Source organism: Urocitellus parryii, chromosome 11, assembly GCF_045843805.1.
Source record: "Urocitellus parryii isolate mUroPar1 chromosome 11, mUroPar1.hap1, whole genome shotgun sequence".
Classification (NCBI taxonomy): Eukaryota; Metazoa; Chordata; class Mammalia; order Rodentia; family Sciuridae; genus Urocitellus; species Urocitellus parryii.
This window is the reverse complement of record NC_135541.1, coordinates 6,669,832-6,695,381: the sequence shown is the minus strand read 5'-3', so window position 1 is coordinate 6,695,381 and position 25,550 is coordinate 6,669,832. Positions and strand designations below refer to the sequence as shown.

At 50.4% G+C, this 25,550-nt stretch overlaps 2 protein-coding genes across 5 annotated transcripts in view; one reads left to right on the top strand and one right to left on the bottom strand.

The window, feature by feature from the left end:
* Positions 1–3,958, bottom strand: part of Clcn6 (chloride voltage-gated channel 6) — a 31,335-nt gene extending 27,377 nt beyond the window's left edge. The window contains exons 1-2 of the mRNA XM_077803753.1: positions 3,845–3,958; positions 2,672–2,731 (exon numbers count right to left, since the gene is read on the bottom strand). Of these exons, the coding sequence (XP_077659879.1) occupies positions 2,672–2,731; positions 3,845–3,931 (147 nt within the window). The 5' untranslated portion in view covers positions 3,932–3,958. The remainder of the gene's footprint in view (positions 1–2,671; positions 2,732–3,844) is intronic.
* Positions 3,959–4,242: 284 nt separating this feature from the next.
* On the top strand, positions 4,243–25,379 carry Mthfr (methylenetetrahydrofolate reductase). 4 transcript variants are annotated; one of them, XM_026397923.2, is made up of 12 exons: positions 4,243–4,292; positions 14,172–14,411; positions 15,443–15,681; positions 16,453–16,563; positions 19,503–19,696; positions 20,325–20,575; positions 21,347–21,481; positions 21,635–21,815; positions 21,985–22,167; positions 23,007–23,108; positions 23,893–24,012; positions 24,339–25,379. In XM_026397923.2, the coding sequence occupies exons 2-12, from the start codon at positions 14,185–14,187 to the stop codon at positions 24,555–24,557; spliced, it is 1,962 nt and encodes a 653-aa protein (XP_026253708.1). In that variant the 5' UTR covers positions 4,243–4,292; positions 14,172–14,184; the 3' UTR covers positions 24,558–25,379. The 4 variants fall into 4 exon arrangements, with proteins under 4 accessions (XP_026253708.1, XP_026253707.1, XP_026253706.1 ...); XM_026397922.2 differs by lacking the exon at positions 4,243–4,292 and adding an exon at positions 12,992–13,912; XM_026397921.2 differs by lacking the exon at positions 4,243–4,292 and adding an exon at positions 12,992–13,912 and having other exon boundaries at positions 14,108–14,411.
* Positions 25,380–25,550: the final 171 nt, after the last annotated feature.

The window sequence follows — 25,550 nt, the reverse complement described above, 5'->3', positions numbered from 1 at the left end:
ATGTGTTCATTGGTTTGAGAAACTAACAACTTTTATTAATAAAATTTTTGTAGGTGTCCTGTAGGGCTACTGCTTATGGCTATGAGCAAAACAATACCCAACCACAGGAACAAGTGGGGCTGAGATGCAGCCCAAATCCAATCAGGAAGGGCTACCTTCGTCTCACACAAAAGCACCTTCAGTAGGCCTGAGCTAGGGCCGTGGCCATGTCTGAGAGGAGGAGGCAGTGACATCCAAACCTGCTCTGAAAAGAGCCTTTTTCTAACTCAGAAGAGCAAGACAGACTCAATGACCTGCATGAAAACAGAAAATAGCACCATTCATGACAGGAAATTATTATCAAACCACCCAAGAGAATGGATGTCAAAATGGGATGCTTAACATCTTATAAGACACCCAATTTACAAACAAAAGAGTCAAGTACACATTACAAGCTCCCCCAAAGCAGAAGGGAAAAGAGTACACTCTAGAAAGACCTTGAATACAAGGTTTCTAGTTGACCCTGAAGTAAAATCTGAGCACTTTCCTGATTAAGTGTCTAAGTGAATTTGCTCTTACACAAAGCAAATGCTCTCAGGAAGCTCATATGCAGAGACAGCTAACTGGGAAACACTAATAATCCACACGAAAGAACATCTACCCATGGCATTCGCATGCTGGCACCTCCACTCAGGGCGAGTGCATCACAAACACAAGTGCAGTCCAGTGGAAAGACAGATAGAGCCTCAGAAAAGGCAGGGTGGGTGGAGGAGGCTGGCCCAGCTCCCAGATGTGGGAGAAGGCAGTAAGACGTCTTCGATGTTTGAGGGGCTCAGCAAAAGGGCAAGGTGACAGCACAACATGGAGCGTCTTCTGGTGATTTCTCAAAAATCTCAACTACATACAAGGAACTAAATACTTAAGAAGTATGAGGAAATACACCAGTGGATACAGTGCTTTTGGATTCATTAAAAATTGTCCCATCAGAGTTGAGTATTAAACTGTACCATGGTGGCACAACAGGCAAAATCTAGAGGGCAGAAAATTCCAGAGTCCTAATGATATTGTAAAACAAATTACAAAGGGGAAAAAATGTAAAGGAAGAAAGCATAAATGAAAAGAGACTTAGGAGGGCTGGGGATATAGCTCAGAGGCAGAGGGCTTGCCTAGGATGCACAAGGCCCTGGCCTTGATCTCCTGCACGTGTGCCCCCTTCCCAGAAGGACATCATTTCTTACCCACTCACTCCCAAGGACAGAAGGTCAAAGAGCATCTCACACAAAAAAAGAAAAAAAAAAGAAGAAAGAAAGGGATTTAAAAGATTTCAAACAAATGTAATGTGAGAACCTTATTTGGAACCTGTTTCAAACAGAAAAATACATATAACTATCATATGAAGACTGGGAAATTCATATACTGGATATTTGATACCATCTTTTAGATGGAATAATTGCATTATGCTTTTTTTAAAAAGTCCTTATCCTCTGGATATACACAAATTATTTTCAGGTGATGTGATATGATGTATAGAATTTCCTTCAAAATAATATGGGAAGGGAGAAGTGGAGAAAACAGAGATGAAACAAGGTTAAGCTTGAGCTGACGGCTGTTGAAGCTGTGTTTGAGGATAGGGTCTTCGATACACAGTCCTGGCCATTTTTGTGCATGTTTGAAATTCTCTATAATAAATGTTTACAAAATTCTGTGCCATACTACAAATCCTAATGTTTACACTCTGTAGCAAATGTGCAGTATTTAAAGTAGTCAAGTATGTTATTGTCCTCACATATGGGATCTGTAGTCTACATGACATTTAAAAAAGTGCTGAAAACACACATGATTAATTCCATTTCTCAGAAGTGATCCCTAGGGAGCAGCTAAGGATGGGCAAGAAAAGACAGACGTTCCCCACCATGCAGTTCATTATAGAGAAGGTGGGAAAACCAAAGATGGATTAAATAAATCACGGCAATAAAAAATTGTTTCCCTATTTAAAAAGATATTATAGAAAAGCAGCAGTACAAAAACTGTTATCAAGTTGGGCTGGGGAGAACAGGCTAAGATAGCATATTATTAGAATTAGGATTTTATCTTCTTTTCGAAAAATTGTTTAAGGATTTTCTACACAATCATAGTTTGCTTTTGTCATTTCAAAATTCATATGAAAATTCATCATGAACTGATTAAATGATAAAAAGTCAATTTCACTCTAGCAGCATGACCTTACAAAAAATACATACTCATAAGAATCCCATACATGAAACTGGAAACTATAATCAAGAACATTTCAGAGAGAAACTGCTTGGGCAAGAAACTATCATTTGAAAACTAAGTTCTCTCAGAAGAGAAGCAAGGATTCCTTAACAGGGTATGAACACAAGCCTGTTATGAGTGTACATTGCAAGTAGCTTTGGCTATGGGTCTCTGTAGGTTGTAAAGGCAGTTTAAAGGCAAATGCATACTCTGGGTAAAGGTACTACAGGTCCATAAAAGCACAGACACAAGATATTGGGGGTCAAGGTGAAAAAAGGCATTGTTAAATAGCCCCTTCCCAGAAGGACATCATTTCTTACCCACTCACTCCCTAAGACAGAAGGTCAAAAAGCATCTCAGGTTAGAATCATCACTTTGGTCTGAAGTAAGCAGCCCACTCACTACTTTAGTTACCCAACATAGAATTTAAGAATCTCACCTCATAGTCTTTCCTTGGAAGGATCTCATCCTCCCCTTCCTGTGTCTCTCCAAGGATGGTCTAGAAAAACAGATCCACATTAGGGAGACCTTTTTAGTGGTTAAGAGTGGAAGGAAGCAAGCTGGGCACCATGGCGCACCTGTAATCCCAGAGGTTTGGGAGGCTGAGACAGGAGGATGGGGAGTTCAACACCAGCCTCAGTAACAGCGAGGAGCTAAGCAACTCAGCGAGACCCTGTCTCTAAATAAAATACAAAAAAAGGGCTGGGGATGTGGCTCAGTGGGGGAGTGCCCCAGTTCAATCTCTGGTACAAAAAAAAAAAAAAAAAGAGAGAGAGTGAGAGCGAGAGAGCGAGAGAGCGAGAGAGAGAGAGAGAGAGAGAGAGAAAGAAGGAGGCAGAAATATTTACTGAAATCTGATCAGTTGCTAGTTCTAAATCAGCTGGAGCCACCATTAAAGTGGAACAAGACCTCAAAAAAACCTTTTAGGATGAGGAGTCATGTGGGTGGAGATCTAGTCATCCAGCTGAGTTCTTCATTTCTATTGATACATTCTCCAAATAACCACTGGCATTTTTAGGACACCTCAAAGATGTCCACTGCCAGTTTAGAGGTGGGGGCGGAGGATTCAGGCTCCATCTGACAATGCGCTGAACCCGAAATCAGAAGGACCTCTCCAAGTAGCCAGGATACTACAATTGGGAAAATGTTAGACTAAAGAAGTAATCTGTCAACTCTGGGGACACAACAACTCAAGTTTCACCTGGTTGTTTTGCAGGGGGAATCTGGATCTACAGTGACCCAGAAAGGGTGAGACAGAATAAAAAAGGGCTGGAGAAACTAAACCGGCTGTATGATGCGCACAAAGTCCTGTGGAAGGGGCTCATTCTGAACAGGCCTGTTTCATTAAAAAATACTTTCAGATGACAATAAAAGAAAATACACATGAGATAATTGGAGTTGGCCTGGATTCTCCTTCAGATTTCAAAGAGGGGTTATGAGAAAAGCTCTGCACGTTAAGCAGGGCAGATGCTTCCCGAGCCCAGGCTGCGGTCCCTAGGCCCCACCCGCTGCCACCTGCGGGCCCATTTCGGCTCGGCCCCACCCCCGGCAACGCCTCTCGCCATCCCTTAGCAACCGCCCCCTCCCCAGCCCGGCCCCGCCCGCTTCTTACCAGCTCCTCGGGAGTTCGGGTCTCATTCTCTCCGCAGCAGCAGCACCACCTGCAGCAGCAGCACAGGGACCCCCTGCACCCCGCCATCTTCCTCCTTCGCTGCCACTCCGGACCACTCTGCCAACCCCCCTCCCACCCAGATCCACGCCTCACGTGACTGGCCCCGGGAGGGTCACGTGGCCTTCTCGAGCTTGGGGACGGAGACTGGGAGTGGCTGCAGACGGGTGGGGCGAGAGCTCGCGTCACATGACGGTAAAGGGACGGCTTCCAGCAAGACCGCTAGGCGCGGCCATCTTGGAGGCGGAGCTTCCGGTCGCCGGCGCCAGCGGTTCCGCCCTCGCGTCCCTCCTCCTTGGCAACCGACGCCCGCGCCCCGCCCCCTCCACGAGCAGCGCCGCGGCTACCAAGCTGCTGCGGACCGACGTTCCAAGACCCCAGAGACCGGCGGGTGAGTGACGGCGCGGCCGGGGTCGCCCTGGAGGGGAGAACCCGGAGCCCGAGACACCCCCGGGACCTGCGTGGAGGCAAGGAGCGCTGAAGGCCGCCCGTCCCTTCTGCGCGCCCTCTCCGCGGGACTCGTGGGATCCCCGGTGGCTCCCAGCGCAGCGACCCCAGCTCTGAGGCGAAGACTTGCTTTCAGGGGGGACCCTGGGATGGAGGGACCCGGAGCCAGGAGAGATCCAGGTTCCTGGGACCGGCCTGGCCCCGCACCCCCGCCAGTGACCCGGTGACTCTATTCCCGTCACTCAGGCCACTCGGCACCTAGGCGGCTTCCAGTCCTGCGAACACCTGCAGAAGCGAGGGACTAGCGCCGCAGTCTGGGGCCCACTGGTCCTGCTGCGTAGGGACGTCCACCGCCACCCTCTGGAGTAGTGGATTTCTGTCCTGCTGCTGGGCACATTCTGAATGCTCAGTAAGTGGCAGAGGGGTGTTTTGAGAATGGAGTGAGGACCTGGTCCGTTGGTGTGGCTTGTGACTACTGTGCGCCAGACCTTGGGGATGCCATAGGCAAGATACCTGGTCCTGATCTCAGGGAGCTAAGAGTGTGTTGAAAAGACCCCCCCGTTTCCCTGTCCAAGGAGAATCACACAAAACACTGGCTGCAAAAAGCAAGAGGGATTTATTGGGGGACACAGGCGCCTGCGGGTGCCCAGCAGAACCTCAGCCGGAGCTTTGGTGAGCTGGCACACTGGGCTTGGGGGATACAGAGATTTTTATAGGGTAAAGGGGCAGTCTTCACAGGGGGGAAACAATAGGTTTCTTATTGGTTAATTTTAAACCCAGCATATAGATTACCTAAAGGGCAAAGTTGTTTTTCACTGTATGTTACTAAAAAAGAACCACATAAAAGCTACATATTTGCACTCTGGTCCTCCTGTTCCTGCTCATTCAGGCATGCCTAGGGACCTGGTCCTTTGTCCTTTCCCAACCGATTACACCTAACTAATTATCTGAAAAATACCTCTGGTGCCTGCGTAGGTTTGTGACATGCCTTGGTGGTTTTGCAACTAGGCCTGATGTTGTTGTGCTGGGGTCTTTCATTCCCCCCTTTGTCTGGAAACTTGGGAACCAATCATGGTTCCCTCAGTTGTGGGCCTATTTGGGCAGACTCTACATCTTGGTAAACAGTAATCCTCAGGGGACAGTCTTTAACTTTTCAAACTTACTTAAAATTGGCCTCCTAGATCCAACCTGACCTGATTTACTTATCTATTCTGGCTTTGTTTACCCTAATTTTAGAAACTTTATTGCCGTAAGGAGAAGGAGTGAAAAGGGGCGATGGCTCGTTCTGGCTGCTTCAGGCTGAAAAGGGGTGTCGAACATGAGGGGGCTCGATGACAGGGGGAACAACGACATGGGGGGACACGAGTTCCCTTTTCAGTTCCATTTGAGGTCTGGTTGGGGAAAAACAGGTTGTCATCTGGGGATGGGTACCTCTATGAGAGAAACAAAAACCATGAGTACTGAATAAGTGTTGCAGCACCTGGAACGTGTCACTGTACATAAGTTCCCTCCAGTTACCAGGATTGTAAACATATCATTTAATTTAATATTATCTGATCTTGCAAAATCCTTTTACTAGTATGACCTGTGTCTAATAGAGAAATCTAATTCTGTTACTTAGGGCTGGATAACCATACTAGCAAACACCAAGCCTACCTGTGTAGGTCAGAAATATCTGTGGGCCTTAAACTAAGAACTATTCTGGCAGTTCCTTTTGATAGTTATAGTTTACTTATCTATGGAAGTTACATTTAACTATTATTATTATTTAAAATGCACAGGAACAGCTATGTTTTGGCTTTGACTGTCTTTGCTAAGTGTTTAAGATGAAGCAAGTCAAACTGACTTCTGTTTCTATAAGAGTCAGCTGAATTTCTCTGGGAGTCCTCGGGAACTTCACAGCAGCTTCTCAGTTCTGCTAGTGCCATTTGCGCAAGGATGGGTCCAGGCCTTGCTTGACCACGTGGCTTCCCTCGGAAGCATCAGGGATGTCTCCCTTTTCTGATGACCCTCCTCTTCACAGCAAATGCACTGATTGGCTTCTGTCCTCCACTGGTCTCATTAATCTCCCTGATCAGGAGGTTATGTGGCCTAGAGTTGCAGAGCTCTTTGGAGAAGTCCCCTATCCCCTGATTCAGACTGACTCAGAGGGCAAGAGCCAAATATTGGTTTTCTTGGCCCTTTTTAATTTAACTTTAATTTTAAAACTTAATCTTAAACATCCAGCAAATAAACTTTAACAGCCTTGTATTAAGAGTACTGGGCCTTAATGTCTATCTCTTTCCTGTAGGTGCTAACTCATTATCTTAAATTAACCCAAGTTGTGAGTTCTTAAAGCAGTATCTCTTTAAAACATTAACAGGCAATCCTTAGACCATCTAAAAGCAAACTACAAAACAAAACTAACTAGGATAAAAACATATTTAGTTTATGTAATAGCTACCTTGAATTCTGGCAGAGTTATACATTATAATCCCCTGTTTGAGGTCCTGGCAATCATGACAAAAACCGACTTTTGGACACAACCTTAAATGCACTGAAATCTGGCCTACTTCTTCCATAGTCACTTTCACATGAGATGGGACATAGAGCCTTATCTCAAGTAAGGCGGGGCTCATCATAAGTCTTAAATATTATAGTTCTGAAGCTGATCTTTGCTTTGTAGACATCATTTTACAAAGCCTACATAAATTGTTGCTCAAATTTACATGAATATTAGCTAACACAACATAATATCACATCTAAAACATGAATTAAAGAAAGGCTGAAAGCTTTTAACTTTTTGTAGAAAAGTAGCAAAGTACTTTCGTGTTTTGCAATAAAACCTTTACATAGATCAGGCTCTCATTAACTTAAAAATACATTTAAATGTATGGAACTTTACATAACTCATTGATAATAAGTACAGTTATAGAACACAAATGGTATAAATAAATTTTCAACATGTTTTTCTTTTAAGCCTAAAATTACCATACAATTTTAGAACACCAGTTTGATATAATGCTCTTTCTAAAGCTTCTGCCTTACAGACTTGTGTACCTGGAAGATATGAACACATTAATGGCACCAATTACATTGATGTTTTTATATTAACCAAGTTTAGCTTTTTAAGAAATAACATAGCACAATTCTCTAAAACAACAGCACTTGTTTAACCAGTTGTTTAATTTCTTTAAGATTACTTGCTCAAAAACTTACACAGACCTTTTTTTTATATTATTTACTTAAACTTTTTAATTATTTAACCATATAGACTCTTATCCAGAAATCTAGAACCTTTTAGTTTTTTTTTTTTTTTTATCTGTTAACCTCCTTTTGTTCACATTTTGAAACAATACCTGTAAACCTTTTAATCTAAGCAGATTATTTCATAGACATCAACATTTTATTAGGGCCTTTTTGAACACCTAGAAAAACTTATAAGCTTAATTTTAAAGACATCTTTACTTTCATCTGTTTACCCAATTTAAATTGAACCATTTGAATCACGTGAATCAAAGATATTTGGATCCATTTTTAAATTTTTTTTTTTTCATGAGCGCTCCTCATTTGTCAATTTGTCATATCACTGCAGGATATATGGACATACACACATACAGACATACCGACATACAACACATAACAAGAGTGTGCACACATAATAGTGAAGGCCTTGTAGCTTTTCGCAGATGAGATCTCCACTGCAATGTTTCAAAAAACTCCAGTTGATCAAAAATAGAACTTATCAGAAAAACATTAACTTGTCTGTAGGAACAAAATTATGAGCTCAAAAAAAATATAGAATCTAAGAAAAGGCAAAAAAGTCCTAGAAAAATTGACCGGCCAGTAATTAGTAAATGCCATACAATTTACTCTTTGGTTTAATCTGGTTTGAGTTCAGGTAAAAGGACACTTTTACTCTTTTTTTTTTTCCTTGGGCCTGAGCTCCAAGCTGCTTCTGTTTGCATATCAGCTTAAACCCTGGCTGAGGTCTGGAAGGAACTGGGAATACCGGAATTCTGAGCAGAAACTTTATGCCTAAGGTATTTTAACCATAAGTCACAATTTATCTTTTTACACTAGAAAAATTTGCTCACACAAAACTGAAAATAGGATCTTTCTTGATAATATAAAAGACACCATCAGAAGGAGTTTCTTCAGGATCATTAAGCTACTTTCTTTGTTCTGAAGTTTTTAAAGTAATATTAAGTTACATTAAATCGCCTGAAAAATTTTAAAAGAGAACCACACACCACCATGTATATCAAAATTAAGCTTTGAAAATTTCCAAGACTGTTGCTAATTAATGTCATTTCAATAAGCCAGACCAACGTTTTAATTTAACACTTTTTTAAAATTTTACACAGAGAGAAACAGATACCAAATCATAATTTACTATCTTTACTTAAATCAATGCACTGTATACCTAGTGAAATCTCCTTAGGCTACCCAATTCAAAAACTGATAAAAAAATAAAACTGAATGATTGGGAGTCACTTGCCAACTTGGAAGTAGAGTTTTTTTAATTTTCTATTCTAAGTATTTAAGTTCTCTGGCATGAATTATCTGAAATCACAAACTAAACAATTACCTAACCCTAACTTTTAACTGCAAGATAGTGCAATACTTTAGAAACCCATTCAGATACCAGATTGTTACAATAAAAAAATTAATTTTTGTTAGACACACATTTAACTTAGATTATCCCCAAGAAACAATCTATAATAACCTTAAAACAGACCAGATAAGGAAAAAAAATCTCTCCTAGGTTTTGAACTTCCATTTAATCATGACTTTTATTAGTGGCTAAAACAGACTATTGAAAGTTACCTATGTACCTTAGAGAACCTGGGCAGATTTTACTAATTATCTCATGTCTTTCTTAGTCCTACAACCTGAATTGCTAACATTTCTGACCTGCGAAGGAAGGGAAGCATCCAGGAGGAATGGATGCGGGGTTGGGAGTGTTGCATGGCCCATACGGAGGCAAATGTGATTGGGGCTTTCCCTCAGTGCCATTCATCTACCGATCACCCTAGATACCCCTGGGGGCTGTCGGAAGGGGGCTCAAGAGAAAGGAACCTTAAGAATTCGTCTGAGAGTAGCCCAGACCGGAATTCCTCAGTTGTTCCAAACTCTTTCCTCCACCTCCACGCATCCGAGGCAGATCGGGATTCCGGACACTGTGTACTCACGCCAATTGCTCTCCAGGCCCAGACAGAAAAGTTGGAAACGGCTTTGGCAGAACCCAACATGCCTGCTCTGTACTGAACAGGTGATTGAGAGCTGCTTAGGCCGAGAAACCTCTCACCCGAGTCTTGTAGAGTGGCGGCTGCACTAATTGCGTTTAAGTAGCCGTCGGGTGCCCACTTTATCCTCCAGAAAGAAAGAGAGAGAAAGATGCACCTCAAACAGACATGGGGTGCATGCACTTACCTCGGTGTAGAATCTCAGTCTGGGACAGAATTTATGACTGAAAGTTTGGCTCCCATCCCCGAAGCCAATTAATGCTAATTTAATAATGAGGACAGGGTTTTGAGAAAAGTTAAAGCGAGATATCAAAGTTCTTTGATCCCCAGCAGGCATTTCTTAATTGCAGCAGGTGCACTCAGGCCAACTACAGGAAGAAAAGAAAACACTGCTTCCCTAATCTTGCTCACAATTTAGGTTAAAATCTAGCTAAAGTTATCTCCACACCTCTAAGGCAGATTGGAATTTGGGACTCTGCATCGGTCAAACTAAAACAATGCCATCACACTTAACAGAGACACGCGGAGACACCCACAAAGACATAGATTCCCTTTCCAGATTCAAACTGAAACAATGAAAGTGGGTGCTGGCCCCAAGCCGACTGGGGCCTTCCCTTCAGACAAGCGAATTGGGGGAGCATCCCCCTCAGATTGGGTCTGACAACACCAGATTGGGAGATTAGTTTTCTTGCTAATGGTCGAAGGTGAGACTCAAAGGGATCGTAATTGATTGTCCCATGTTAGTTTCAGATGAAGGGATTGAATACAGAGGCAGAAACAATAACCACAATAACACTGCAATCAGACCAAAGAGAAAGAGCGCTGCCTACAGATACAGATGGCTTTGGTGGAGCTAAAGTTCCACTGCTGCCTACAGATACAGATGGCTTTGGTGGAGCTAAAGTTCCACCGCTGCCTACAGATACAGATGGCTTTGGTGGAGCTAAAGTTCCACCGCTGCCTACAGATACAGATGGCTTAGATGGAGCGGGAGCTCCACCTGTGCCTACAGATGGCTTAGATGGAGCAAGAGCTCCACCGTTGCCTACAAAAAAATCCCTGGGACGTCTCCCGGGGTGGCAGGGGAGAAGTCCGAGTTCGTCAACTCCTTCTCAAGCTGCCCAGAATACAGAGCGACTACGCGTAATCGTACAGATGCAGCGCCTAGAAACAAAGTATCAGCCAAGAGTTCCAAACATTACAGACATAAAAGTGACACCAGACAACACGACAGACACGACATGAGCTGGCCAGCTTACCTCCCAGTGATGCCAGGTGGTCCTTGGGCAGGGATCCGGACGGGATGGGGGAGGGGCTGATATTTATCTCGGTGGGACCTCCAAATGAAAAGACCCCCGTTTCCCTGTCCAAGGAGAATCACACAAAACACTGGCTGCAAAAAGCAAGAGGGATTTATTGGGGGACACAGGCGCCTGCGGGTGCCCAGCAGAACCTCAGCGGAGCTTTGGTGAGCTGGCACACTGGGCTTGGGGGATACAGAGATTTTTATAGGGTAAAGGGGCAGTCTTCACAGGGGGGAAACAATAGGTTTCTTATTGGTTAATTTTAAACCCAGCATATAGATTACCTAAAGGGCAAAGTTGTTTTTCACTGTATGTTACTAAAAAAGAACCACATAAAAGCTACATATTTGCACTCTGGTCCTCCTGTTCCTGCTCATTCAGGCATGCCTAGGGACCTGGTCCTTTGTCCTTTCCCAACCGATTACACCTAACTAATTATCTGAAAAATACCTCTGGTGCCTGCGTAGGTTTGTGACATGCCTTGGTGGTTTTGCAACTAGGCCTGATGTTGTTGGGCTGGGGTCTTTCAGTGTCAGTGATACCGCCGGTTATTGGTGACGAGTCCTGCGCCCCCACATGTTGAAGTTTGAACATCAGAGAAGAAGGCCGAGGCAAGCACAGAAGCAGGGTTTACTTAAAAAGGGGTAACATAGGCTTCTCCCCGGAGGGAGAAGGGGGCCAAAGCTGGTATCCCAAGAAGTGAAGTGTTCTGCCCTTTTTATATGCCCTAGGATTCCTTTGTTCTCCTGCCTTTTCCCTCCTTATCTTTCTTCTTCCTGACCACGTGACTGTGACTAGGCCCAGGAACTGTTCGGTGGGATGGCCAAAAGGTGGGAAATAGGAGGGATGAAGGGGGAAGGGCAGGATGGAGTAGACAACAGCCTTGTAGCTCCCTGTAGGGAGGGGAAATTCTTGGGACAGGTTACTTGGCAACTGGTTGGAGCAGGGGCAGGTTCTTGATAAGATCCCTCAGGGGACAGTCTCCAACTTCCCAGACTCACTCAAAATTGGCCTCCTAGGGCTGGGGATGTGGCTCAGGCGGTGGCGCACTCGCCTGGAATGCGTGCGGCCTGGGTTCGATCCTCAGCACCACATACCAACAAAGATGTGTCCGCCGAGAACTAAAAAATAAATATTAAAAAAAAATTCTCTCTCTCTCTCTCTCTCTCTCTCTCTCTCTCTCTCTCTCTCTCTCTCTCTCTCTCTCTCACTCTCTCTTTAAAAAAAAAAAATTGGCCTCCTAGATCTGACCTGACTCGATTTACCTATCTACACTGACTGCCTGTCTAATTCTGGCTTCTTCAATCAGCTTTTTCACTGTTGTGATCGAAAGACCTGACAAGAACAATTAGGGGAATTTTGGCCTCACAGTTTCAGAGGTCTCAGTCCAAAGTCAGCTGGCTTCATTCCTCCGGGCTCCAGGTGAGGCAGAACAATGTAGTGGAACAGAACAGAACAGAAGGGTGTGGTGACGAAAAGCCACCCAGGACGTGATCAGGAAGCAGAGACTCCACTCACTGTATATAAAATACATACCACAAAAGCAGGCCCCCAGTGGCCCACCTCTTCCTGCCACACCCCTACCTGCCTTCCTTACCCCCCAGTTATCCCTATCAGGGGCTTAATGCACTAATTGGGTTAGGGTTCCCATGACCCAATTGTTTCGCCTCTAAGCCTACTTGCTTGTCTCACACATGAGCTCTTGGGGGACACCTAGTACCCACGCATAACAAGGATGAAGGACGGAGACAAACCTGTTACCTAGGTGCTACAGTGGGAGTTGGCTGAAGGAGAGCATCCCATGGCATGTGCCTGGCATATACCAGGAATGCAGTTAGTGTAAAGAGCAGATCATTTGCAAATACTCCAGCTTCCTCCCTCCTCTCCAGGTTGGGTTCCAGCAGCAGTAGATAAGGCCCTCCCGTGACTGCCAGCCAGCTCCTCTGCCATCCCCCCTTCCTCACTCCCCACTGAGAATCTGGAATCAGAATGAGCATGTCATCAGAATGAGCATGTCGGTGGGGGGATGGGACAACGTTCCCTAGTGTGACCTGTGTGTCCCATACTCATGTGTCTCAGGAGAAGAGCAGTGATTTCACCAGGTTCTCCAGTCCAGATCCAAAATGGTTGAGTACACCGGCTTAGGGGTGGGCATTCCTGAAACCTGGTCATTCGTGTCGCTCCATGTCACAACATACCAATGTCACCATTGGGTGTTTATCCATTGCTATGCAAGAGTAATGTTTTGTTTCATTTTAAAATATTTGTCTCATTTCCCCCATTCACCTGCCATATGGCACGGTGCTCTGTTGGCATGCCTGTGGTTGCCCTGGCCGTGGCTTTGAGTATGGTGGTTCTGCAGTCACCGATTGCTTGGACTTCAGTAGTGTGCAGGCAGGCATACAGCCTTTGTTCTGAGTTGGAAATAAATTCGTGTCCTTATTGAACCTGGGTCGGGCGGGCTCCTTTTAGAATAAAGCCAATGTCAGGTTCTAACCCACAACACAGTTTTGAAGTAGCATGAACTCAGGGGAAATCCAGCTGCCTCAGCCCCGGCTCCTTCCTTCTTGCCCACAAACTGAAACTGTAACAGGAGATGTTCCAGGCAGGGCCAGCCCAGCCAGCCAAGCTGTTCCTTCTCTGGAGGGGGATCCCGTGACCCTGAAGGTCTGGGGCCTCAACACCGCCACCCCCATCCTTCTCCAGCCTGTGCACTCTCCTTCGGAGGTCCCCCTCCTCCATCTGCCTTCTCACTGGCGCCTCAGCTCTCCCTGGAGCCTGGAAACCTTGCCCCCGCCCCTTGAAGGCCCCAGCTTAGCGCAGGGCTCTTCCTTTGTCACAGCTCCGCCCAGTTGGGCATACCCGCTAAGGGAAGGTTCCTCTGTTCCTGCCCCTCCTCACTCTGGGTCTAAGCTGACAGAAATGAAACATTGAAAAGCCAGAGTCCTCCCAGCTCGGCTCCGCTGCCCCTCGCTAGAAATGTGGGCATCAGAGGCTGGCAGCATGAGGTGGTCTGTGCCACCCTCCATCAGGTAGCTGTCACCAAGGGTTTCAGTGTGGGGTGGGGGTTGTCATGCCGGGAGCCAGGCAGCAGCAGAGAGCAGAGCTCGTGAGTGGGGCAGCGCAGACAGTGGCTGTGGAGCCTGGAGCCACAGGGCAGGGGCAGGGGCAGGGGCAGCGGCAGCCTTACCTGCCTTCCCTCCTCCCTCGCTTGAACTTGCACTCAGGTGCCTGGATGTGCCTGGCGCTTAGCTGCCCGCCTTCTGAGGCCCCCTGCCCCACCCTGTGCAGCAGGAGACGGGCCATGGAGACCGGAGGACTTGGCGGCCCCACCGCCCACTCAGAGGGCAGCAGCAGTGGCAGCGAGAGCTCCAGAGATGGTTCGAGGTGCTCCACCCCCGGCCTGGATCCCGAGCGGCATGAGAGACTCCGGGAGAAGATGAGGCGGAGGATGGAATCTGGTGACAAGTGGTTCTCCCTGGAATTCTTCCCTCCTCGAACAGCCGAGGGAGCTGCCAACCTCATCGCCAGGTGAGCTGCTGGGAGGCTGTGCTGAGCGGGAGTTGTCAGCCCGGCTGTCTGGGCTGCACTTTAACCCGGCAGGAAAAGGCAGCCAGAGGGGGCAGAAGAGAGCAGCGGCCAGAGAGGCTGTTTGATCTGTGACTTCTCAGTTGTCTGAATGCCCCTCCCCAGCCTCAGATAATTTTAGACACACTCCCCAATGGGTTAAAAAAGTTGATTCTCTCAGACTACATGTTTGGCAGATCTTGGGGCTGGATCATGAGTGCTTTAGGAAGTCACAAAGCAGCAATTTAGAGAATGTTTTCAGCAAATTGGAAATTGGGATTATGCTTCTCAAGCTAGCAATGCCAACTTAATTATGCTAGCGCTTTATGAATTCAGTTCCTTTTGTAAATGTGTGGCTTTTACTGTTTGCACTTCACATGTGTCGCTCCAAGGTTATGAGGTTTAGAGATACAAAGATGTTTAATTACACTGTCGTAGGTTGTGACACGGGTGCCCATGCAGGCTTCTAGTCTGCTTTGGGCACTCGGCCTTGCTCTCCAGGACTGCTGGCTGCTGTCCTGTGGCCAGAGAGGCAGCACAAAAGCATCTTGTGCCTGCTGACCCTCTTTTTCCTGTTCCTAGAATGAGGCTTTGCCTGCCACTGAGAGCCTCCTTACTCCTGACCATTCAAATGCCTAGAGTCCCCGAGATGGCTAGGGTGGCTACGTGGCACACAGCGCTGACGCTTGCTGAGGGCTTGCTGTGTGCTCCAGGCTCCCACTGAGAGCTATGGAGCTGTTTGCCATGTTTATCAGGGGGCTGTTATGAGTAGGTAATGTCACCTGCAACATCTAATAAGTGAGGAAACTGAGGCTCAGAGAGATCATGTCATTTGCCCAGGATCATATGGCTATAAGTGACTCTGGGGGAGGTGAATGCAGGCTGCTCTGACTCCCAACTTGCATGCTGTGCCTCCTCAGCTCCCAGGCCCCATGGGGAGGTGGTAAAGGCTGTGCTTCCCCAGGAACACCTTTTTAGAAAGAAATCCCCTACAGGTTTGACCAGATGGCAGCAGGTGGTCCCCTCTTCATTGATGTGACCTGGCACCCAGCAGGGGACCCTGGATCAGACAAGGAGACCTCCTCCATGATGATTGCCAGTACCGCTGTGAACTACTGTGGCCTGGAAACCATTCTGCACATGACCTGCTGCCGGCAGCGCCGGGAGGAGATCACAGGCCATCTGCACAAAGCCAAGCAGCTGGGCCTGAAGAACATCTTGGCGCTAAGGGGAGGTGTGGAGCCAGCACTCCCCTCCTCTCTGGGTTCTTGCTTTCCCAAAGGCCTCACCTGTCCCTGGAGCAATCCTTTATTTTCCCTGGGGCCCATCCTGAGCATCTCAGGGCTCCTCTTTGCCCACAGCCTCTGGGCATTGTGGTCAGTGAGTTTACATGGGCACTGCTCAGACATGGCTGCCTCTTGCATCTCCTAGCTGGTTATAGGAATCCAGGCGGGAGAGCCGCTGGTGCCTGATAACCCTCTGTCCTGCTGCACAATTCTGTCAATCGCTGGCTGCACCTAGTCCAGTCACAGAATACAGTCCTGGCATTTGGCCAGGAGCACCTACTGTCATCAGGTCACCCAGGAACAGGAGGAGGGACCCTGATGGTTGGGAGGAATCTTGTGGCCTCATGCTCCTCATCACAGGACCACTTCTCACTTGATATAGACAGGAAACAGAGCTTCAAGAGAGCAGGAGGCACAGGAGAGGATGCTCATGCACACTGGGCAGCAGGGCCAGGCAAGGGACCACTGTCCTCTGTGCTCAGTGGAGAGCGGCATGTAAAACTCACAGGAAGTCGGCACTTGGCAGACATTGACAGCTGGCTGCTTTCCTCCACCACGCGCCAGGAGCTAGGCTAGGAAGAGGAGACCCAGAGCTAGGCACTGCGCAGCCTCTGCCTTTGGGAGCTCACAGCCCTGGGTATCAGGGTAGTTAGAGGGAGCAAAAGGCTCTTTGGAAGTCAGGCAAGAGCCACTGACCATGACCTCTACCAACCCTGCAGACCCCATAGGTGACCAGTGGGAAACTGAGGAGGGGGGCTTCAGCTATGCTGCAGACCTCGTGAAGCACATCCGAAGTGAATTTGAGGACTACTTTGACATCTGTGTGGCAGGTGAGTGGCTGGAGCATCCAGGTGGGTGGGGAAAGAGAGGGAGGCTAGAGAGCCCGGGTTCAGGACAGCGCTGGTTGAAGGACGTGCAGAGATGAATTTCATGCTGTACTTAGCTTATCCTGTTACCTGCTGCCCTCCCAGGCCTGCCACTACCCCTGAGCTTTTGTCCCTCTACTTTGCATGCTCCCAGCCTGCTCCCCAGCCCTCTACTCTACAGTGAAAGAGATTTATTATGAAGACTCCAGGGGGACAAGGACTCCTAGAACCCAAGTTGAGGAAGTGACGCCAGAATTCACCAGGCACTGGAACCTGGTCAGGAACCAGCTCTCCGGGGGAAGCTGCAGGGTTCCCATCTCTGCTTCCTCCCGTAGATCTGGGGGTTATGCATATGACCTGATTCTGAATGTATGAGGTGTCATTTCCAACCAGTGTCCCAGACTGATTTCAGGTCTCAGGGTCAATTCCAAAATCCCAGGAGAGGGAGTGGGATTGGTTCAACACTAGCTCCGTTGTCTACGGCCAGGAGGACAAATACCATGGCCTCCCCTCCACCCCTACTTGCTAGAATTGGGCCTTCAGCTTCTCAAACAGGGATCAAGTATGGTGAGGCCATTTTGGCCAGGGACACAAGAGGTCCCTGGATTGATTTGGGATGTCTCAAATTTTTTTTGGAAAATAATGCTTTTTTTGGGGGGGTGTACTGAGGGTTGAACACAGGGGTGCTCTACCACTGAGCTCCATCCCCAGCCTTTTTTATTTTTGGAGACAGGATCTTCCCAAGTTTCTGAGGGTGGCCTCGGACTTTTAATCCTCCTGTCTCAACCTTCCAAATTGCTAGGTTTACAGGCGTGAGCCACCACACCTGGTTAAATCAAACCATACTTATATTAACCTAAGCACGGCTGTGCTATGGAGTAACATCTCAAATAATCTGAATTTTTTAAAAATAGGCTATGTGGCTTTAAGAAAATTATTTGTTGCAGGTGACTTGGGCTTTTCTCTGGTTGCCCACATAAGTCCTTAGGGGGTCCCTAAGCAGGCATGACTGGGAAGCCCTGATAAGGAGTTAAGAAGAGAAGAGGCATCTCCAGCTGTTCCTGGTGTCACGGCTCCCCAGCTCTAATGCTGACAGTGACTGGGCCCGCGCTTGCGCATTGTCGCTGTCGTGGGTGCTGGCTGATCACGGTGGAACTGCAAAGCTGCAAGTGTACAGCCGCCAAGTGGCTTTGTGCTTTGCTGATCATCAAGCGGGTGACAGGAAGATCACTGGGTCAAACAGCCCCAAGCTGCTCACAGTAGAGAGAGAATGTGGTAAAGTGAGCAAAATCCCAGTGTCCCCAAGTGCTGGGTTTGGTTGGTGGTACACTGCTTTATAGCCATGTGGTTTTTCCTACTGGAAAAGTAGCTTTGCTATTGAAAGTATCCCCTTGCCCCTTTACTCCTTAAGACAACAACTTTTATTTGGCTTTTTCCTTTGGTTTTGTGTTTTTCAGTCCTGAGGGTTGAACAGGTATGCTCTGCCCCTAAACCACATCCCCAGCCCTTCCTATTTTTTTTTTTTAAAGAGAGAGTGAGAGAGGAGAGAGAGAGAGAATTTTTTTTTAATATTTATTTTTTTTAGTTCTCGGCAGACACAACATCTTTGTTGGTATGTGGTGCTGAGGATCGAACCCGGGCCGCACGCATGCCAGGCAAGCGCGCTACCGCTTGAGCCACATCCCCAGCCCTTCCTATTTTTTATTTTGAGGCAGGGCCTTACTAGGTTGTAGGGGCTGGCTTCAAACTTGTGATCCTCCTGCCTCAGCCTTCCAAGTAGCTGGGATTACAGATGTGCGCCACCGTGCCCAGGTTTTATGTCCATTTTTGATGACTCTGGGTTGCTTCAGAAACAGGACTGCTTATCACAGCAGAGCAGTGTGGCTTCCGAACAGCCCAGGTCTCCGATCTGCTCCCGGCTTGGCTCAGAGTCCTGCCTTCTGGTTGTAGGCTGCTAGCCAGTGCAGTCATGTGGGGAAGGGGTCAGTTCACAGAACTAGTAGGGATCCCAGAGGGCATCTGGTCCCACCTCACAGGCAATTCAGAACCCCACCTTTTGCACACTCAGCATGTGGCCTTCCTGCTGTCCCAATATGTTCAGACTTGGGAGCTAGTTGCAGGGCTGACATGGGTACTGGTTCTGCCATCATTAGCAATCAGGATGATACAGAGCTCCACTCAGGTGAATCCTTTTCCCCACAATGGACTTTAGACATGTGAAAGTCACTACTGTGTTCTCTCTTCACTTCCTAAAGTGAAACTGCTCTACTTTTTAAAAATTCTTCATGTAATGTTAGGCTTTCATTGCTGTGACCAAAATACCTGACTATAACAGTTTGGAGAAGGAACAGTTTACTCGGGCTCATGGTTTTAGATGTTGCTCTGGCTCCAGGTCATGGCAGAACATTATTTAGAGACAGGGACTCACTGAGTTGCTTAACACCTCTCTTTTTGCTGAGGCTGGCATTGAACTTTCGATCCTCCTGCCTCAGCCTCCCAAGCTGCTGGGATTTTAGGCGTGCGCCACCCTGCCTGGCAAAAACAATGTTTTTTACAAAAGTCAAGCCCAGAACCCCAGAAGCTGCTGAGCCAGTGCTGAATGTGATACCTGTGCCCATGGCCACAGTGCAGGCTGATTTGCCTGGCTGGTTGAGGCATTCGGAGCAGTCCACCCCACGCCTTGGACACAGTGACTGCAGGCCGCCTCCCATGAGAGTCATCTCCAGGGTCGGGGGCACATCAGTCGTGACCCAGCTGCCCACGTCACCTGTCCACACTGTGCTGTTGGAAGGTGCCAGTGCAGAACGAGACCAGGGACTCTGCTCCCAGGGGCTCTGGTGTCTCCACCATGTACCTTGAGCAGGTACAGGCCAGTCCCTTCCTACACTTGTCCCTTTTGGCAGGTTACCCCAAAGGCCACCCAGACGCAGAGAGCTTTGAGGACGACCTGAAGCACTTGAAGGAGAAGGTCTCGGCAGGCGCCGACTTCATCGTCACCCAGCTCTTCTTTGAGGCCGACACCTTCTTCCACTTTGTCAAGGCCTGCGCTGCAGCGGGCATCACCTGCCCCATCCTCCCCGGGATCTTCCCCATTCAGGTGAGGGTCCAGGGAGCTGTCCCCCTGCACCCACCATCCCAGCACAGGCCAGGGCTCTGGGGAGGGCGCTGGCTTCATGCTCTAGTTTCTCCGTGCTGCTCCTGGGTGTCTTGCCCAGGGGTGTCTGGCTGCCTGGTTTTGGTTGCCTCTGACCCCACGCCCCCTGCAACAGTGCCTGTCAAGGGTCCTGCTGTGTTGTGACCTACTGACAAAAGGGATTATAACTCATAGATTTTGCTAAAGTCCGTGTTCCCCAGAGTCGGCTGTCATCAGATCCATCCGATAAGCTTTTCCCACAGCCTGGTCCTAGGCCCGCTCAGGAGTTCTGATGTCACAAACCTGGTGTGGGCCTGGGAATCTGCCCTTTACTTCTTGGGAGTGGCTGGGTTCGATGGCCACCGTGTTGTCACGTCTTGGGCTTGAGGGCTGGCCAGGCTGGTGGCAGGAATGCTGTGGGCAGCTGCTGAACTCTGCAGAGAGTGGAGGAAGTGGGACAGGCCCGGGCACACCCTGCCATCCCTCAGCATGATGCTGCAGTTGTGGGAGGCCTGGTGGGGGCTGGGAAAGGGGAGAGGGGTGTCGGAGGGGTGGGCTGGGAACTGACCCCACAGCCCCGTGTCTTGGACAGGGCTACTCCTCCCTCCGGCAGCTCATGAAGCTGTCCAAGCTGGAGGTGCCGCAGGAGATCAAGGATGTGATCGAGCCCATCAAAGACAACGATGCTGCCATCCGCAACTATGGTATCGAGCTGGCCGTGAGCCTGTGCCGGGAGCTTCTGGACAGTGGCCTGGTGCCTGGCCTCCACTTCTACACTCTCAACCGCGAGGTGGCCACCACAGAGGTGCTAAAGCGCCTGGGCCTGTGGACTGAGGACCCCAGGTGAGGGTGGAGGCTTGGGGAGACCCAGGGAGAGTCAGAGCGGTATCAGGGCAGTGCGGCCCGTGGTGGCACAGAAGCCTTCCTGCACCACGGCTGCCCTGGCTCTCACTCTCCTCAGAGAGCACCCCGTGTAGCTCAAGGTTCATTTTCTTACATTTTTGTGGTACTGGGGACTGAACCAGGGGTGCTGTACCGCTGAGTTAGACCCCCAGCCCTTTTTATTTTTGTTTTGAGACAGGGTCTCACTAAGTTGCCCAGGCTGGCCTGGAACTTGTGATCCTCCTGAGTCAGCCTCCCGAGTAGCTGGGATTACAGGTGTGTACCACCATGCCTGGCCTCACTTTTAGTTTCTAATACAGTAAATGTGGATAGATAGAAAAGAGCCACATAACCACAGGCTCGTCAAATCTTCAAGAATTTTTGAGTACAGGGTGATAACACCACACCAATTTGGTAACTCTGACACATTGGTTGCATAAATTCAACTACACTCCTCAAAGGGGTTATTTGACACTCCATGCCTGGTACAAATGTTTTTTTTTTTTTATTTTTTTTTATTTGAGACCAGGACTCACTATTGCTGTTGCCCACACTGGCCTCAGAACTCCTGGGCTCAAATGAGCCTCCTGCCTCAGCCTCCAAGTGCTGGACGCCTGGAGCTGCCCTGGCTGGAGGTCTAGAGCCAGGTCTGAGAAGCCAGGTTCAGTGCTGCGCCATCTCCTCCTGCTCCTTACACCAATTCCTTGTCCTGTCTGTCTCCGTCCTCACCAGGCGTCCCCTGCCCTGGGCTATCAGCGCCCACCCCAAGCGCCGGGAAGAAGATGTGCGTCCCATCTTTTGGGCTTCCAGACCAAAGAGCTACATCTACCGCACCCAGGACTGGGATGAGTTTCCCAATGGCCGCTGGTGAGCCCCTGCAGATGCTCCTGCGGGAGATCCTGTGCCCGGGAGGAGCCGGGCAGGACTCGCAGGAGTGTCCTCCTGGGCACGTGGTGGCGCCTTCCCTGCCAGGAGCCCGGGGCAGGGGGGTGCCCTGACCTTGGGGCACCTCCCTGCCAGGGGCAACTCCTCCTCGCCAGCCTTCGGGGAGCTGAGGGACTACTACCTCTTCTACCTGAAAAGCAAGTCCCCGCGGGAGGAGCTGCTGAAGATGTGGGGGGAGGAGCTGTGCAGCGAGGAGAGCGTCTTCGAGGTCTTCGCACACTACCTCTCGGGGGAGCCAAACCGGCATGGCCACAAGGTGAGCAGAGGTGGGGTGGGGGGCCCTGTCCCCAGCCATAGGCCAGATCATGGACTTGGACTGCTCCGACCTACGCCAGCCCCTGTCCACATGGTGGACGCGGAGCCTCAGCAGGGGGAGGAGGGCGAGTTGGGGAGGGGCTGCCAGCCCAGCTCACCCTCCCTGCCAGGTGACCTGCCTGCCCTGGAACGACGAGCCCTTGGCCACTGAGACCAGCCTGATGAGGGAGGAGCTGCTGCGCGTGAACCAGCAGGGCATCCTCACCATCAACTCCCAGCCCAACATCAACGGGAAGCCGTCCTCTGACCCCGTCGTGGGCTGGGGCCCCAGCGGGGGCTATGTCTTCCAAAAGGTACGGTGGAGATGCCCAGGCTGCCCCACTCTGCCAGCACCCCCAGGTTCTCTGGAGGTTGGGCACAGCTCTGGTCTTTCTCTCCTGGGCCTTTCGTTTTGAAAGACAGTGGACAGAGTGGCCAGGTTCGGACACTTCCAATCAGCCATCCCTGGGCAGCCGGACCCCTGGCCTCTCAGCCTTCACTTCTGTCTTCTGTAATGGGATGTATTTCATGTTTTGGGTCAGAACTCGATAAGATGGAAAGGCTCCGCCCCTGGAAGGAACATGGGAGTGGCCACTCACAGGGAGCTGCTGCCCCGAGGCCGGGTGGGCAGCTGCTGGATTAAACTGTATTCTGAGCTGCAGCCCGTGGGCCCTGGCCCTGGCCCTGGGCACCAGCTCTGCTGTTCGCTGTCAGGGTAGGCAGCCAACTTCCCCAACACTAGCTCCTTGGGGTGAAGTGCCCACCTGACAGTGTTACGAACTTTTTAGCTCAGTGACTGGGAAGAGTGGGATGGATCAGGCCTCTGCCACCCCTTAGCTTGGTAGTGGGTAAACCTCCGTTCATCTCCAGATGTGCTTCTCCCCAGTGGCTGGACAGGTGGCAGATGACCCTGGATCTGCCCCAACTGAAGCCTCATGTGCTGGTCCCCTCCGCCTCCGGCTTCACCAGCTCCGCATTTCACACTCAGTTGCGGGGCCACCTCCAGCCCTGATGCCCTCAGTGTCTTGTGCACATGTTGTGGGGCCCCTCTCCAGATGGGCAGGGCAGGCTGGAGACACGGAGCATGCCTAGCAGCACCGGCCATGGGTGCCTGGCGAGAGGGGTTTGCGTGATGGGCGCCCACCTCCCACAGGCCTACCTGGAGTTCTTCACTTCCCGCGAGACCGTGGAGGCCCTTCTGCAGGTGCTGAAGAAGTACGAGCTCCGGGTCCACTACCATATCGTGGACGTGAAGGTAGGCCTGCCCACCTGCCCGCCTGGAGTGCGCATCACTAGCGTGGCCAGGCACCCTGAGCAGGGCGCCCATCCTGGGAGGGAGACGGACACATGGTGATGACAACTCAGTGCAAGAGAGAGAGTGAAGCTCTGTAGGAGGCTGAGGGCAGAGGAGGACGTCAGAGCTAGGAGGCCAGGGAAGGAGTCTGGGAGAGGACTTGGCCAACAGAGAGTAAGGGTCCAGGGAAAGCGCAGAGGATGTCAGAGGTCAAGCTGCACCATCTTGGGAGACGCTGGGCACAGAGCAAGGAGATGCAACAGAGTCAAGTAATCCCAGGGGTACTGATGGTCCTGCCTGGAATCTGGGGTTCCCTAGAGGCAGGTGGGGGTCTTCCTCCAGTGGTGGAGTGGCTTGGCTGAGCCCCCCGTACCACTTCAGGCAGGTCACGGTGAACAGCTGTGTGGCTAACGGGCAGGAGGCCAGAGCCAGGGGTGCTCACCAAGGCCTCTGTGGTGGTCCCAGGTGGGAAACAGACCGAGTGGCATTCAGAAGCGGCAGACAGCGCGAGCGGTCAGGCAGCTGGGCACAGAGGCTGCCTGGAGCAGCGAGGAGAGGAAACTGCCCAGAACAACTCTGGGTTTCGGGTTGGCAGGGATAGCAGTGCCACTCAGCTGCGGGCAGGAGGAGCAGGTGGAGGCACGGTGGGGTGCTAAGCCCAGAGCAGTCCCAGGAGCTCAAAAACCTCGGGTAGTAAAGGGCTGCAGATGCCCAGACCTGCCTCCCTGACTCAGTGCCCCTTCAGGGTGAGAATGTCACCAACGCCCCTGAACTTCGACCCAACGCGGTCACATGGGGCATCTTCCCTGGACGGGAGATCATCCAGCCTACGGTGGTGGATCCTGTCAGCTTCATGTTCTGGAAGGTAAAGGAGTGGGGGGCAGGGGCGGGCCTGCCTTGCCCTCCTTGAGGACCCTGGGCAGGTGGTATGCCTTATCCCAACTGAAGGGCTGAAGGCCACACCCCCAGGGCCAGCAGACTTGGCCTTCAAGGCCACATGCTCACACGTTTACTTCTGAGCCAGGCGGGAAGGATGTTGGGAGGGGCCTTATTCTGCTCCTGGACATGTTCGGAAGGGCAGAAGCCCCTGGAGTGCTACGCAGGGGTCCCTGACCCGAGGGCAGTCCTGTTGACCTTGCCTGTGTGTGCGTGTACGTGTGTGCGTGCGCGCACCCACATGTGCATGTGCAGGATGAGGCCTTCGCCCTGTGGATCGAGAGGTGGGGCAAGCTATATGACGAGGAGTCCCCGTCCCGCATGATCATCCAGTACATCCACGACAACTACTTCCTGGTCAACCTGGTGGACAATGAGTTCCCGCTGGACAACTGCCTGTGGCAGGTGGTAGAAGACACATTCGAGCTGCTCAACAGGCCTGCACAGAGCGAGAGGGAGTCAGAAGGTCTATGACCTTGCGTCCTGACAGCCATGGCTTGGCCACTGGTATCCAGCCATCCCCCCCCCCCCCCCCCCGCATCCTGGCTCTCCTTTATCCAAAGCCTGGGCCTCTTCACCCCCCTGATGATGGTGACTAGGCCGATGTGAGGCTTCCAGGCTCTGGCTGGACCTGAGGCAGTGGCACAGGGGAGCCTGGTGCTCCCTGGTCTAGCCAGGGTCGGGGTCAGTCTCTGGTGAGAGCACTGCCACCCTGCAGGGGAGCACGGTGGCGCACACCACCTCCCTGAGGAAGCGGGAGACTGGTGGTTGCATCTGAGCCCTCACACCAGGGAGCCTGTGGATCCAGCTGGGACTCCAGTGAACTTGTACTTGGGCCTGTGTAAGATGGGCAGAGAGACCACGGGTGACAGGCACTGTGGCATTGAGGACACTTGGCTAAGTGAAGGGGCTGCACCCTTGCACCTCTAGATGCTGGCAGCAGCCCCACCTGTGATTATAGGGGAAGACCTCGCACATGGCAGGCCACGCCAGGCCCTGGACAGCCTTGGCCGACCCCTGACGACCAGGCACTGCTGCTCTTGACCGCCTACTGTTTGAAACCCTCGTCTGTGTTCTGAGGGCTTGAGAAACAGTGCCCTTGAAGGGTTCAAGTCTGTCCTAACCCTTGTGCTTTCTGGGCCCGTTGCCTTCTCTCCTGTCCCACTAACTGTCAGAGGCAAAGATGAGACGCCTGAGCAGGCCCCGGTCTCCCTGGCTTATTTTTAGGCAAGTGCTTCTCCTGCCAGCTGCCCGCCCTCTGCTCACCCTGGCCCAGAAGCCACTCTGGCACTCCTGCCCAGCAGCCAGCCCTGGGGCCACGTTCCCTGGGGCAGTGACTGGCAGGCGCAGATGGGCTGCCCCCCCATCCTGGGCTTCCAGGCTCAGCAGGGGGAGCCCTGCACCCAGTGGTGGTGTCTGCAGAGCAGCTGAGGGCAGAGGAGGGGCTTCCCCTTCCTGCTCAGCCCA

Bases quoted from the DNA above. Each gene is read 5' to 3' on its own strand.
- Mthfr (XM_026397920.2), top strand. From the start codon at position 13,954: ATGCCGGGAGCCAGGCAGCAGCAGAGAGCAGAGCTCGTGAGTGGGGCA. The intron at 16,564-19,502 runs GTGAGTGGCTGG...CCCTTTTGGCAG, and splicing joins CTTTGACATCTGTGTGGCAG to GTTACCCCAAAGGCCACCCA. The intron at 23,109-23,892 runs GTAGGCCTGCCC...GTGCCCCTTCAG, and splicing joins ACCATATCGTGGACGTGAAG to GGTGAGAATGTCACCAACGC.